A 15,853-nucleotide genomic window follows, 5' to 3' on the forward strand; every position below is an offset into this window, starting at 1 on the left:
TGCACCATTAACTTGTCGTCTTCTTGCTCTGTGAATTTTTAGTGAGATTCCTCCTTTGTGAACCTCAGTTTGTAGAGGGCGAACTTGGGGCTCTTTGGATCTTGCAGTAGGAGGTTCCCACAAATGTGTTGGGTAATGCAGCCCCTGATACAGCCAAGTGTCCTGTCTTGTTTGGGCTTTTTTTCTGGTATGCCCTAATGAAAGAGAATTGTAGTGCTGGTGCCAGATCAGCTAAGGTTCAAAATCAATATGCCACTCATGGCAGGTATGAAGAATTTATAAACAAATCCCTACATGCAGTTACAAGTGGTGCTTCAGCACTGGCTGGTGCTCAGGTATTACAAGAGCACTGCTCTGTGTAAACTGGTAGAAAAGTCCTTCTTCCTGGAGAAAACTTTTGGCTAACACATGAGAATGTCCATTAGTCAAAGCCCAGGGCTGGCCCTATGGGCCTCCCTTTTATGCACGTGGGTGAGGCAGAGAAAGAGAGAAAGAGGAGCCTAGGCCCTGAAGGCCATCAGCAGAAAACAACCTGTTCATTTTGGATCTTCTGTCTGTCCTTGCTGTGTCCTGCAGATAATGAACCTGCTGTGAGTGACGCTGGCCTTGGTGCATTTCAGCAATTTTTATGGAACTGCTGTTTCTGTTTACAAAAGCCATCTCTCAGAGCTGACTGTGTGCATGTGTAAAGGGGTTTATCACAGTGTGATCTTGGCAGCTTGGCTAAAAAGAACCACCAAGGGACGATTAATATTGCCAACGGTACCAACTCATTTAAATGTCAAAGCTCTCTCAGCATCCTTTCCTACTGCCCCATGGAGCAGGCAGTGCTAGTAAAGGAGCAGGTTTCACTTGCTCTACCTAGAGCCTCCAGTGGCTTTGTTTTTCTATTCCCTTTTTTGAGTGTGTTGCTAAAGTGGCTGAAGTTACAACCCCCCAGCCAAATGCAGGTTTAAGAGAGAGAATTGAACTCATAGGGCAATCTGATCTGTGGCAATTTGTTGGGACATTGCTGCATGTGAAAAGTTATGTGATGGGAAGAGTGGTGGGAAGTGCGTGGGCAATTCTGGAATAGCAGGTAGCAAGAGGGGAAGTGGAGAGGCAGGCATTAATATCTTCTCTCTGGTGACCAGTGGCAGGACCTGAGGAAACAGCATGAAGCTACATCAGGGGAGGTTTAGGTTGGATATTAGGAAAAGGTTCTTCACCCAGAGGATGGCTGGGCACTGGAACAGGCTCCCCAGGGCAGTGGTCACAGCACCAGCCTGACAGAGTTCAGGAAATATTTAGACTTTCACACCATGCTTTCAGGCACATGGTGGGACCCTTGGGCTGTTCTGTACAGGGCCAGGAGTTGAGCTTTGATGGTTTTAGTGGGTCCCTTCCAAGTCAGTATACTCTGTGATTCTAAGTTAGGATATGGCTCTATCCATCTGGGGCCCTGACTAAATATTCCAGTTGATTCACTGCAAAGAATGTGGCAGTGTGGCCAGTGGGAAAGGTTACTGCTGTGTGAATTCATGGCCGCTTGACCTTGCTAATGAGCTGCTGATATTCTATCACTGTACAAAACCATGTGATAAGAGGTGGTTTGTAAGATAGGGACATGGACTGCAGCAAATTTTTCTCTCTTGCATTAGCCCAGTCTGCACTGTTGTCAAGAAAACGTCTCCTTGGAACAGCTGAGCATACTTCACATTCAGGACTTTTTATTTTAACCACCTGTTTCCTTCACTGGGCATAAAGCTTGGCACACTACTAACTCAAAGTTATCTTAATAGTCTGCCTAGACTAGAATGCAAATCAGCATACTCAATTGAAAGCTAATAGTGGCAATCTTTTTTCCCTTGGCTGACAAGTCTGTCTCATGCATATGTAGCATGTAATTTTAGTTTAAGCATGTGGAGTGAATATTTCTATTTCTCTTCTGAATGCTGAGGGAGGATCTATGCTGGAAGCCACAGCAGACCTCTTACCTCTTCCAAAGTCTGTAGATGTTTGATTGCAGATGGGGCCAGCTAAAAGACAGGATTTTTTGAGCTTTGGGACCCTCTGGGTTCTACAAAAACAGTGACTTACGAGCTTTCAGTGTGCTGGTTTAAAGCAGAACAAAATGTTCTCATGACCAATAGCAGATTTACATTGTGTGGTTATATTCAGTTTGTTCATCTGTGTTCTAATCCTTTTTCCTAGTAAATGCATTTGAAATCTCTCATTGACTTCAGGAATAACACATTCACAGATTTTAAGGTCCTAGGGGACCTTTACATGGGACTGGTCTGACTCGCTGTGCGCTGGTCTGGTTAAAACCTTTCACTTTCTCTTCTTGCAACTTGCAATCACTGGGGACTAGTGATTGAATGGGAGCTTGTCCTTCAGGAAAGCATCTGCTTCTCATTTATAGGCCCCAACTGATGGAAAGCTTAGCATGTTGTTTGGTAAACTAGGAAAGTTTGTTTTCTCTTTCTTTCTGTTCCTCTATTTACCTCATTCAGCTACTGTTCCTTTAAATGGAAAAATCTCTAACTTTCTGGGAATAATAATTAAAATATGATGCTTATGTTGTAAGGGCAATGTTATCTTAATTATTGAAAGGTGGGTAGAGAAGCCAGAAAACAAAATATTTATTGAGATTGAAGTCTTGTACATGAAATTATGGGGAAGTGAGCTCAACATCTCTCTGGACAAGTCCATGGGCTCTAAAGGTGTAAAGTACTGCTCCAGAGCCTGTTCTGTATGGTACTTAACAGCACAAAGAACTGCAGGGCCAGGCTGGGCTCCCTGCTGAGGTGGATCTGAGTATTTAAGAATCAGTAGGCAAATAGACACGTAGTACAAACACAGCAGTACAGAGCAAATTTGTTGAGAGTCATTTGACTGTCTGTGCCATCTTAACATTTTCAACAATGTTTCTTTCTGCATTTGATTAATAATTAAGCTACCAAATGCAGTAAAATCCAGTTTTGAATCTCAAAATGTGGCTGTCAATCCAATATACCTGTAATATGACATTTGATTAAAAAAAAAAAAAAAAAAAAAAAAAAACCAAAATAAAACAAAGTACCAAATACTAAAACCCAGTAACTTACCAAAAAGGAAACATTTCTTTAACTGTGGTATCTGAGTTGTCTGATCCTACAACCACAGAAGGCAACGGGTGGATTTCAGTTTCCTTCTGTACAAGGACACTGGGGGAGGTGAGCAAGAACTGTGATATTGAGCTGTGAATCATATTGTACTGGGCATCAGACAAGATGTTATCCCCACCCACAGGGTTTTAAAATATTTTAAGAACAAATCACAGCAGGTGATTGCAACAAACCACTGGAGGAATGATAAGTTGGAGGACAAACCAGCATCAACGACAACGAGCAAAAGGCAAGAACAGCAAAAAATTCTTACTCTGTGCCCAGCAAGAGAGACTCATCAACAAGCATCCTCCCACCAGAGATCTGAAGAGAAATGGCTCCTTGATCTCTGATGTGTGAGATTTGTGTTAATCCAGAATGTTCTCCAAACTCTTACCCATTATCTCCCTCTGATCCCCAGTCTCTGCCAGAACTGCAGATACACAGCTCCAGTGGAGTAGTTTGAAGTGACTGAAGTAGCAATCCCGGGCTGTTGGCTTGAAAAGAGTAAGGGTGTGCATTGTTTGGGATGTGGTGGGAGACACTTCCTGATTAAGTTGAGCAAAGCTTTGACTTTGGGACTTGACACATTTTTACTTTACTGAAAGTGCATGGAACTGAGTGATTAAATGAAAAATGAAGGACTAGGCCTGTCTTTTATTTCCTACTTCATGAAAAGAAGCCCGTGGGCCAAACTTTTAATTGCTTGGTTTGAGTACATAAAAGAGTGCTTCTTGGACTTTTTCAAGAAAACCTCTTGAGATGTTTTCTTTGATATAAGCACAGAATAGTCTTTAACTGTTCTGAAGTTTTTTTCTCTTTGCCTGGCTATCTTGGAAGTTGCTTTGGAAGGGTTTGCAATGGCCATTGGCACAGACATGAGGAAGAAACTCAGCATGACAGTGACAGTGGGAATTGCTGGGAAAGGCTCTTTGCTTGTGGGATGGCTCTGAAAGGCCATTTGTCCACTCTCAGTCACAGGGATGTTTGGAATTTCCTACTCATGTCTGCCTGTTTGCCAAACTGCTGCAGAGGGATGTATGGGCTTACTCTGAGCCAGATGGTCATGGAAGAGCCACTGCATGCTTTTATTTGTTTCTATGCATCCAGGAGGTGAGGGAGCAAGGGCACTCTGCTCTGAATAGCAGCAATGAATGCTGCATGATCTACAGTATGACATTCCCAAACTAGAATGGGCTCTTTTTTCCAGTAGATCATCCCCAGTGCAGGAATGAGATGTGCAAAAAGTGACCAGTTGGGTTTTGTAGCAGCAGTTTAATCAGTTAGTTCTAACAAGATGAACTCAAACAGGAAGTATGAACCTTGTCTTATTAAAATGCCCTAGGGTATATCACTGTGTTCTGAGCTGTAGGGACGAGGAGAGAAGATCCAGCAGGCAGGAATTGTGCAACCAGATTGATTTATTTAATTATTTTACAAACTCTTTTATAGACTTTTTTTCATAGTCTAATTGGACAAGGACCAGCCACCCCTTGGGGGTGATTGGCTAAAATCCTAAAACATCCATTGTCAAAATATTTTCCTCCTGTACCATAAACAAGACTTTTCAAGGCTGCAGGTGTTTCATTGTTTACAGAACTCGGCTACTATCTCTGTGAGAGAGAAAAGTCTCTGACAGACTTAGAAAATAGCAAGAAAATCCTTGCTAGCAGCATTTTTGTATCCACATTGTCTCTTTAGAATAACCCTGTCACATGTCAAAAGCATAAAACTGAAGCAGTACAGAGGTTATGAAGGTTTCTTATCAGTAAAAAAAAAAAAACCAAAAAAACTTGTACAAATGACCCCTGTTTCAATTTGCCCTTCAAACTGGGAGTGATTGATTTAAATAAACTGTAACTATTGTACGAATAAGAGCCAAGAACATGATTACATTCTGGTACACAGTGAATTTGGAAAAGTTTCTTGACACTTTATTAATAACAGAAGAAGGGGAAGACAAGCCCTGTGACCATTTGGAGGCGAGGGCAGAACTTTGGTTTCTGACCACTGAGCAGAGGTTGAAGTAAAATCTCTAATGGTTATTTTATGTCTAATGAATAACTACTCATTCTGTTGTTTACTAATAGGTGGGAGCTGCCTCAAAATGTGCAGCAAAGCTTTCTCCTTGCTTGGAATGTCATATTCCTGCATTTGGGATGGCTACTAATATAATACAGATTGATTTAATGTTGCAAGGAAAGGAGTAACTTCAAAGAGGATTGGTTCTTGCTGTCCATCCTGCTGCACCCATGTTGTCACATTATAGTTCCCACTGTTGGGTATTTTTCTCTGCAAAGTCTGTTACTGATGCCCTTTCTGTCATTCTGTTTACCTGCTCATTTTCTCTGCCCCTTCTAATAGTAAGAGGAAAGGACAGAGTTCAGTTATCCAGGGTTAGAAAAGATAAGACACCATTTGGGACATGTCAGGAACCCAAGACTCGAGTACAAAATACAGTTTTTTCCCTGCTCACTACTAATTCTGTTTGCTGTTTTTGGTGAAGGGTTGTTTTAGATTTGCCTCAGTGTGCCATGACTGCAAAACTCTGATGTATATAATGCATATACTTTCCTCTGACACAATAAATTCAAGGAAACATTGCATCTGGATACATGACCAACGTTGGTGAATCTATCAGTGATTTTGCTCCCTGCCTTGGAAAAGAAGTTGCAGAAAGACCAAACTTTCCCCTTTCAACTCACTTATCTGTGTTGTAAAACATTTCGTGTTTAACAATATCTTTTCCTTCTTGCAGGTGGTGGAAAAAGATGTGGACCCAGAAACGACCCTGCTGACTTATCTACGAAGAAAATGTATCCAGTGTCAGAAGAAACTGCAAAAGGCTTTAAATGCCTACAGCATTTCATAATTGTTTACTGTTCTGTCACTTGAGTACTGGGCAGTTTTTGCACAGAGTGTAAGAGGGAGTGCTTTGCATTGTCTGGTATTTCTTGCTGGCAAAGATTACAGCTGCTATTCCAGGCTTCAACGATAACAAATTTTAAATAATATACTTTAAATGATTTATTAACACTTCAGAGGAAAAATTTTTAATTTCTCAGAAATATAATATGATGGAAAGGAAGCAATAATGAGATGGCAATAAAACTGAAGGAAATTTAAGTTTGTTCCACACAAACCGTAAAGAATTTTCTGGCCAGAGCATCACAGCCTCTTGAGATCCTGTCTGTATCATCCAATGATTTGGATGTTACTGGCTAGCTAATATCCCATAACTTGACAATTCTGTGCTGTTTATCAGATGGCCCAGGGAGGCAGGCTCAGGGGCAGGGGTTCCCCCCACGTTCCGCGGGCCTGTTTACATAAGCAGATACAAGCGATCACGTTTCACCCCTGTTTGAAACCCATCAACACGTGAGTCAGTACAGCTTCAGGAGCTGGGTAGCTATTGCTGTGATGGCCAGGCTGGCTGTACCAGGTCTGCTTCCGTAGGTAGTGTCATTCCCTGTTTTCTGAGTTTTTGTCTGGCCACCTGGGTGTGTACATGTGCCAAACTGTTCGCAGCTGTGCTGGTGTATCCCTACCATGCTGCTGCGTTCCATTTGTCTGGGAGCTGAAGGAAGTGCAGGGATATGAATCACACTCCTCTTTGAGGTTTCCAGCAGAACTATCAACAGCCCTGTTTATCTGAATATACCACAGATGGGCAAAGGTCAAGAGGAAATGTAAGTGGCAGGACTCTTGTGCCCAGGTGTGCCTGTCTTACCGCTCAAACTTTTATGTCTGAGCTTGTTGATATCTAATGCAAATAGCTTTGTAAAGAGAGAATCTGAGCTTTTCAAAACCTACTGATCTTCTACATGAGCATTCTGGTGAACTTACTTTGTAGATGTCTGATTAGGGTCAGACAAATACTTTGAGAAACATGTATTATTGGGGCAGGTTAGCACTGTCATCAAGGGAAACACTGGATGGCATAAGAAAGCTGTATTTCTGCTCAAGCTGGCACATGATGGTATGAAAAGCAAAGGTGCCTTTAAGGACATGATTTAATTGTGGACTTGGCAGCGTTAGGTTTGCATTAAAGACATGGCTTAGTGGTGGACTTGGCAGCATTATGTTTATGGTTAGACTTGGTGATCTTAGAGGTCTTTTCCAACCTAAATGATTCTGTGATTTCTATGATTCTCTAGAAATGGTCAGTTCCATAACGTTTGCAGTGAAGTAGAGGATGAATTGAGTTCCCTGTATCACAGTGCCTGTTACTTTTCCAAAGGTGCTGTGATACAGGGAAAGGCACTTGTTGTCTCAACTCAGTGTGTCCATTGCCAATAAAATCAGCAGTTTTTAAATCCACCAAAAGTCTCTCAACATTGGCCAATCCTCTTTGCAATACAGAATAGTGTCTACCTTCTGGTGAGTGAAGGAACCTAAGCAGAAGTGACTCAGGGAATTCTCTCCTGAACTTCCTTTGCAGAACATTTGATTTAACTCCTCATTGTAAAGCGTGGCCATGAGCTCAGCAGTCTGTGGAGGAATCTGCTTAGGCCAGGCCATACGCTCTGTGAGCTACCAGGTGTCTGTGTAGTGGTTCTGTGCATCTCCACCAGCTCTGGCTCTCAGTGTCTCCTTCCTATGGTTTTATGGGATCCAGGCTCCTGGGGACTGTGCTTGACTGGTTTTGTCCCCCGCAATGGGCAAGCCATCATAAAGGGGGTGGCCAGACCACGGCTTTTGAGATGCAGGTAGTTCGTGAGCAGTTCAAAGCAGCTCCCAGTCAGTGCTAAACTGTGGAACTTGTGGCCCTGAGTGACTGCCCTGCCTGGGAGCCTTCTGGGTGGTAGGAGTCACCAGGTGTAGGAAGAAGTCAAGCCCACCAGTGAGAGGTGCTGAAGGAGATGCCACTGTGTGGCTCAGGGATGTGGCTGAACAACTCCTGCTCAGCAATTACCAGTGCTTTATCTCCCTTATATAATTTCCTTTTCTAAGTAATTGTAAGTGGGAACTGTCGGAGTTCAGGATATTTTTTTGTCTATTTCTAAGAGTCTATTGTAGTGTGGGCTGTGTCCTTATGAGGATTTTGGGTGCTGATCTCAATACTCCCATGCCAGCTTTTGAAACTTCGCTTATGTTAAATTATTAAGCAGAAGAAATGAGTGCTTTGTTTCCAGCAAGAACTTGTTGCTCAGCCTTGATTGATAACTTGAGCAGGTTTCCACCAACACTTTCCGAGTTTTCCTTAATTCCTGTTCTCTCAGTGGGCCTGTGTGGAACCAAACTAGGCTGTGGAGAAGGTGGATGTGGTGCTTGCACTGTTATGATATCCAAGTATGATCCCTTTCGGAAGAAAATCCTGTATCCTTTGCAATCTGAACTCTGCAACTGAGAAATAAAATGGGGACAGATCCAGGTTCTTGACATACCAGACATAGTACTATTTAAAAAAAAAGTTATATAATGAATGTTTCTGCCAGAACATAGTTTTTCATCTTCAGAACATAAGCTCAGAAGGCTAAGATAAGAAAGTACTTTTCTTAAAGCATTGCACAATGCTGATAGGGAACTATTTCTTTGTGCCCTGCAATACCTGCACTGATTCTAATGTAACTTTTTCCTGTGAGAATCCAAAAAATGATTCCTGTGATAAAATCATAAAATCTTAATTGTTATTGTATTGTGACAATAATCTGGTTTCTGTTAAATTATTAAGCAGAATATTAACTTCTTTCTCTACTTGTATTGTAACCTTCAGAGTTATTTCCTGAGACAAAATTTCCTCCTGTTCTCACTTAAATTTATTGAAAGGGGAAGCAATGGAATCAAACAAAAATGGGAAGGGAGAGAGGATGAGACAGAGAGACAGGGCCCAGTTTATTTTTACTGTGGGGAATAGAAAGCGCTGAAATCTTTAATAGATTTGGAATAATTCTTGGAGATGCTTTAACTTGGATCATCTAACTGAGTGGTTCTGCTCAACTGCATGGCCATGAATAGGATATCTTTAGGGTCATTATTCTGTCTTGATGGAAATGAGATGAAATAGCTAGTTCTTGTAAGAGTTTTGGGAACATTATTCTCTTTTACCTTCAGTCTAGACTTTTTTCCCATGTTTACCATCTAGAAACAGCTTTCTAGGTAAAAGGCTGAGAACTCCAAGTTCTTATGTAAATTTGCAAGTGTCCAGCTGTACAGCATCTTGGTATTTGCAGTGTGCCCCTATAAATTACCTATATGAGTTCTGTAGCTTAGTGTGCAACAAGGATGTTTAAAGTTGTTATTTCTAGGTGAAAACCTATGATGTATGCCCATTTCAAACTTCAAGTGAAATTGATGAGAACTTCAGATGACCAGGTGCTATAGGATTTGGCTTGTAACTAACACTTGTATCACATCTATTTAAGTGCTTCTATTGTGTCCACTGCTGTAGCTTCCAAGTACTCTTCAGTGCTCCAGTTCCCTTTTCCCTTTGCTGAGCAGCACTGTCAGATGAAATGACCTTAATTTACTGTTTTAGCCACCATACTGCCAATGCTTGTCTCTTCCCTGTCTGTGCCCTGCATCACGTAGCCGTAACTACTGTTGAAGGCATAGGAAACACAAAATCCAGGCTGCACCCGGCCCAGGTAAGCTATTAACACTGGTAACTTTCAAACCCTCTATGCACGTTTTCATATGTTAATTAAACCTGTCTCAGGGCACTGGGACCTCCACCACAATGCTAAATCCACGAGGCTGACTCTGAGCAGTCCTTACTTTCAGGAATGGCTAAGTGACAGAATCAAACTCCTGGGACAATGCTGCAGCTCTGTTATGGGCCTAACAAGTTAACTGGTGCTATCCTGGCTGAATTCCCAGTGCTTTTGTTCTAGGGCTACATGGCTGTATGGGTCCACATCCTGGTCTGGGAAGGCTGATGTTGTGGGGAAAGCCAATATTATGACCTGGAGCTAGGAAATCTGAGATAGGTTTGGGCTCTCCTGTGGCCTTCCACAAATGGCCTTGGTTTCTGATCTTGCATAGTTAGGAACCTTCCCCACAGTAGTGAAGTTAGGTTTGGTTCAGCAATGTTTCTGGAGTCCCAAAATATTCTTGGTGAGAAGGAGTGATGGGAACATGAAGCCTTGCTCTTGTGGCCAGGTGCTACAATGCAGCCTTGCCTCCTTGTCAGAGACTCTGCTCCCTTAAGGTAAACTGTGCTTTGCCTCGGTTTGCACAGTGGGTGGGACTTGTGCCAGTATCTGAGGAGTAAACAACAAGGTGAAAAATAAGTTACATGCATGACTGGATGGCAGCCAGTCTGACCTTCATTTATTTGTCTTCTTTTCCCTCCCCCTGCCTGCAGATTCTGACAGCTAAGTTTTGAAATTCAAACTCAGGGCTAAGCAGGTAGCCCCAACCTTCCTAGCATAGTAAATCTAAAGAACTCCTGATCTCGCTGGAGGCTTCTAGTGGCCTTCAGTCACATTTTGATTTGAAGCCTAGGTGCAAACTTCTCAGGCTGCTCTTTGTTTTGAAGTCTGTCTCACAGATTAATTGAACAACTCATCAAGGAACATCTGACGATAATCTTAGCTCCTCTTGTGATATTGCTTTTAATAGAGATATTACAGAAACAAGAACAACAATGAACTCACCTCGATATTATGGGCTAATGGTGGTTTTTACTTTCTCTCAGGAGAGAATAGCAAAAAGCCATGGATCCCAGTGTGGCTTTTGCACTCCAGGCATTGTCATGTCCATGTACACATTGCTTCGGAACAACCCCGAGCCCCACATGGAGGACATCGAAGATGCTTTCCAAGGTAAAACACACAGCCCTGCAGGGGTGCAACCTGTTCTGCTTTTATTACATCTGCTTCACCCAGTGGGATGGAGGTGCACCTTTATTTATTTAATGTATTTTGTTAAAAATAGCTGATTGTTGTTGAGGTTAAGAAGTAGCTTTTCCACTAGGAGACCGGCCAGGTGCTATGAAGTGAACATTGTAGTTCATAAGCAAGGGCAAGTGGCCTCAGTCTGGCATTAGGAACCCACTAATTTTAACGACAGAACAAAAGGTGGCCTGTCCCTAAGGGGCTTAAAAGAGTGTCCTTGTTTATTCATTCCTGTCACAAGAGCCTGCAGAGGTGACAGAGAACATGTGGGTCAGGCAACCTCAAGTCAAGGACCAAGACAGCAACATAAAATGATGGAGTGGGGCAGAATCCAACTGTGTAAATCCTGTGAGAGGCTGCTGTTGTTGCTGAGGTTAGAGTCATTACTGTGCTTCCAGCGGTGAGCTGAGAGGAATGATGATGCAGGAGAAAGCAATCTCTGTGTAATTCAGGAGACAGACTAGTTGGTATACTGATAAGACTCACACAATTGAGATAAATGAATACTGAATAAGACAGATTGAATTTGTTCTAAATGAATTTCAATTTAAATTTCAACAAAAAGGGATGGTAGGCTTGTGCAAGGTTCCTAATGAAATTTTCCTCCTCCCAGTTTTTTCATTAGCTATATCAAGATTTGACAAGCTTTTGTGAGAAACAATAAAATGTTCTAAAAGAAGAGAATTTTTTAGCCAAATGACACTAAATCCTTATCCTTTTGCTCTGGCAATGCAGGGAACTTGTGTCGGTGTACAGGCTACAGACCCATTCTGGAAGGATACAGGACTTTTGCTAAAGTAAGTGGCCTCAGATAATGTTTTAAAAAAACCTGGAAGGTTGGTTGTCTTTCTGTTTTACTGAAACACACCATGAGCTCAAATGGGGAGGAAGGAAATATATGTGCTCCAACAACCCAGCTCCAACTCTTGACCTCTTTGTATGTGATTCATGCATTAATAATTCAGAAAGACCAAATCCTTTACTCACTGCACATGCTGGGAGACTTGAATAAAGTCCACCTGATGGTCACTTTTTGGATCACAGATAATCAGACTCTATAACTCTTTTCCATGAGTCTCGGAAGAACTCACCCTTTCTGCATAATACAGCTTGCAGCTGATCCCTGGTGTGGACAAAGTGTAAAGGTATGGTGCACAGTTAGGGACATGCTGTGAAGGAATCTGGTGAGGAATTTGCTTTCCTGAAAGATCAGCTGCGGAGCAGGAATAGCTCTGGAAAGAAGTTGAAGTCACTGTTGTACAGCTCTTGCCCAGAATTCTTCTGCTGCTTTGGGTGAGGTGTGAAGCTTTGCCATAAATTTTCTCTAGTCCCTTTGTGCCTGAAAGAGTGCTGGAGGCTGTGAAGAAGAGTAGATCATTATGTACTTCAGTGATTACCAACTACTCCTGGGTCTACGCTGGTATTAAATATCAAAAGAAAAGAATTTACAATGATGCCCATTAATTTCATGTTATTATTTTATTATCCAGAATTGCAATCAATGAAAGAGAATACAAGCAGGTGTGAGATCCTTTACAAATTGTTGATAAATCCAGTTAATAAAAGCCTACTTGGATTTCCAACAGGCTTTGCACAGTGTCTCACCAAAAAACTTTTAAGGACAATATGGGCTAAGGGGGAAGATCTCTGTATGGATAAAAGATTGGTTAAAAGGCAGGAAATGGCAAATAGGAGAAAATGGTATATTTTTGCAGTGAAGAGAGGTCACTGCTGTGGAGTTCTGCTGGGACCTGTGGTGGGAAGCAAGGCTGTTGCAGCTATCCCTAAATGTGGTTGAAAAGAGTGTGACTAGGGATATGAGAAAATAAGCTAACAGATATCAAGTTAGTCTGGGTAGTGAAGGCAGGAATTGGCTTTGAGGAATTTCTGAAAGACTTTATGAACTTGAGAGACTGGCGAATAGAACTGGATACAAAATTCAGGGCAAATACATGCAAAGCAACTTATGGAGTGAAAGGCAGTCATTTCACATTTAAAACGTAGGCTGTGAACAGACACGTTTCCATGCAGGAAGATGATCTTGGAGATCTGGGAGGCAGGTCCATGGAAACATCAGCTCAGTGCTCAGTGGCAGTGAGAACATTTCAAAGGGTAGAGGACAAAACAGAAAGCATTGCCATGGCTCTTCCTACACTTGAGTACTCTGTGGAGTTCTTCTCTCATCTCTAACAGGGTATAGCAGAATAGGAGAAGATTCAGAGAAATGGAACAAGGTTCACATCTGTGGCAATCTGACTTCCAGACAGGGAAGCACTGAGTGCACCTCAGCCTCAAAAAGAGATGCCAGGAGAGGAAGGGACTCTACATAGCACATACAGTGGTTTCTGTTGAGCTTTAGTAGAGATCAGCAAAATTGTGATTAGCAGGTGGAATGGGAATAGGCAACTGCTATTGTCATACATGAAATCCCTATTTGTGCTTGGTCTTTGCATATTAAGTGCCTTAATTAATTTGAGCTTAATATTTTTAAATTGAATGTTAAATCAATCCATCAGTCCAGGTACACTAATCAAGTTTTTATGGTCTTCCTGTGTTTACTGTATACCTTTACAAGTGTTTTAAGATGTGTTGGATGTATTTTTTTTATGTTTTACTTGTATCTTGGTTTCAAAGCAGATAAAAAAAAAAAAACCCCAGTTGCAACAAACAGCCCAGCCCCCATAACCATACCCCCGTAAGCACATGACCCTTATCTCAACTAATATCACCCCTCTGACCAGGAGGAGCCATTGGTGGACGGAGATGGTCTGTCAGAGGGAGAGCACCAATCACCTTGAACCAAAGGGGTGGGCTGTGGGCGGACTGTGGGCGGAGCAAAAGCTATAAAAGGGAGAAAAGCAGACACGCCCATCTCTCAGTCTCCCTTCCTCTCCAGCTTGCTAAGGCAGTGCTGGAGAAACCTACCCCTTTCTAGGGGCTTTTAGAAATAGATTTCTTTTTGACCAGCCTAGACTGCAAGTTTTTTTTTCTTTCCTCTACCTGAGGTTCAGAGCTGCCTTAAGCCTAAGTTCCTGAATCCCTGTGCTCCTGGGGCATACCTCTTGAGCCACTTGGATCCCAAATTTTTATATTTTGTTAGTTTTTTGCAATTTTTCAATTTTTCTGTTTTAATAAATTGTTTTAATTTCTACAAAGAGTTGTCTCATTCCTCACAGCTATTTCCTGCCTCTCCCAGTGAAAGAGCATTTCAAGAAATGAAACTAATAGGAGTCAGATTGAAAATGAGGGCAGATGATCTGCCTGGTGGTATTGTATGGGCTTGTCCCTTTCAATCTTCTCTGGGTATCTCCTCATAGCTCCAGAGGTACTGGTTGAATGGTCAGAATAGCTCCAAACCAGAATAAGAGGTTTACCAGTAGAGTGGGCATGACCTTGTCATCACACTGCAGGATATTGCAAGAGAAACACCTACTTGCTTGGCACCTTCCATTTCCCACTTCTGCTTTGGATATAATTAATGTGGGATCAATTTCTCTCAAAAGGGGATCAAGCCTATTTTGTTTCCTTGGAGTCTGCACTTTTTTTCTCAGTACAGTTTTTGTTCCCACAGGATGTGAATTGCTGTGGTAGTGTTACCAATGGCACTGGGTGCTGTCGTAGTGGGAGGGAAAATACCATGGTAAGCTGAATGTTAAAACCCATAACCTCCATTTTCAATATAGCATTGGAGCTTTGATGTATTAGCCACCTCTCTGGCTCTGCTGTGATGCAGACATTCAGAGCTCTCTGAGCTGTTTTCAGTGTCTGTCTCTTGGAAAATGCTGGTTCTGTGTATGTCCTGTTTAGCATGGATGGCCATCATGAGATGGGTTTTAAAACAGTGACGTTCCTTCTGAGTCTACAAGGTGCAACCCTCCCTTGAAATAGCATGGTGACAGCTGTGAGCAGTGTGTTACCAGCTTCTGGTGCATTGAAGTGATGCATCTGTCTGTGAAAACAGATCTGAATTCCCCACTATGATCTTTCCCAAACTTTGCTGTCCAATGGTGAAGTAATTTCCTCTCTGTTCCAAAGCTGTACGTTTGGAACCTTTTGGAACACCTGGAGGGAAAAAAGTTAATCACGTTGTATGTACCAGTCTAGGTAAAAAACAAATGAAGGAATGGAAAGAAGAAATTGGTGCATAAGGTAGTGCGAATATAAAATGAATTTAGGAAACAGAGAATATAATGAAATCCATGACCAGAAATTTCCAGGAAATTTCTGTGGATTCTTTTTTTAGGAAGCATCCAGTGTTGCATGGAATACTCCAACAATTCAGAGTGCTTGGGGTCCTTTCATTCAAGCAGTTTATTAATGAAAAAGAGGACTGCAAATTTATGAAATTCAGGGATTGATAAAAGGGAAGGACTATATTCTGTCAAAGTTGCAATGTTCTGACTTTGTTTAGAATAGCTGAAGTGTGATTGTTTCTTCTTCAGAATGGGGGCTGCTGTGGAGGAAAAGCCAATGGTCCAGGCTGCTGCATGAATGGAAAAGAAGACAGTGTGGTAAGGTGCCTCTCAACTATTAGATTTTTCTTTATTTCTGATGTTTTAAAGTCTTAGATCTGACTTCTTGTATGCCCAAGCCCAGTGCTTTTATTTTAGCAATATTTATGCAAAGCAGTTTAGACTAGTTTATATTTTATGGTCAGAAGAGCATACGTCAGAAAAGGTATCTTTGACATAATTTAACATGCCACTGTGAAAGGAATGTCACTTTTGATTGACAAAAACGTATTAGTGTGTTCAGGGTTGAGGCTTCTGACAAGACAAGCAGGGGAATCAGAAAAATATGACTGAAGAACCTTGCATGCTGAATCAGGTGGCATCATTTTGCTGTGTTTGCCATGTTTTGCTCTATGAAATAGTAACAGGGATTTGA

General features: G+C 41.9%; 1 protein-coding gene across 1 annotated transcript in view; it reads left to right on the forward strand.

Annotated features, from left to right (window-relative positions):
* XDH (xanthine dehydrogenase) overlaps positions 1-15,853 on the forward strand; it is a 51,742-nt gene that overhangs the window by 1,819 nt on the left and 34,070 nt on the right. Inside the window, exons 2-8 of the mRNA XM_069009302.1 lie at positions 5,887-5,944; positions 8,351-8,447; positions 9,607-9,715; positions 10,768-10,894; positions 11,702-11,763; positions 14,538-14,606; positions 15,409-15,477. Of these exons, the coding sequence (XP_068865403.1) occupies positions 5,887-5,944; positions 8,351-8,447; positions 9,607-9,715; positions 10,768-10,894; positions 11,702-11,763; positions 14,538-14,606; positions 15,409-15,477 (591 nt within the window). The remainder of the gene's footprint in view (positions 1-5,886; positions 5,945-8,350; positions 8,448-9,606; positions 9,716-10,767; positions 10,895-11,701; positions 11,764-14,537; positions 14,607-15,408; positions 15,478-15,853) is intronic.

Source organism: Aphelocoma coerulescens, chromosome 3, assembly GCF_041296385.1.
Source record: "Aphelocoma coerulescens isolate FSJ_1873_10779 chromosome 3, UR_Acoe_1.0, whole genome shotgun sequence".
NCBI classification, from domain to species: Eukaryota; Metazoa; Chordata; class Aves; order Passeriformes; family Corvidae; genus Aphelocoma; species Aphelocoma coerulescens.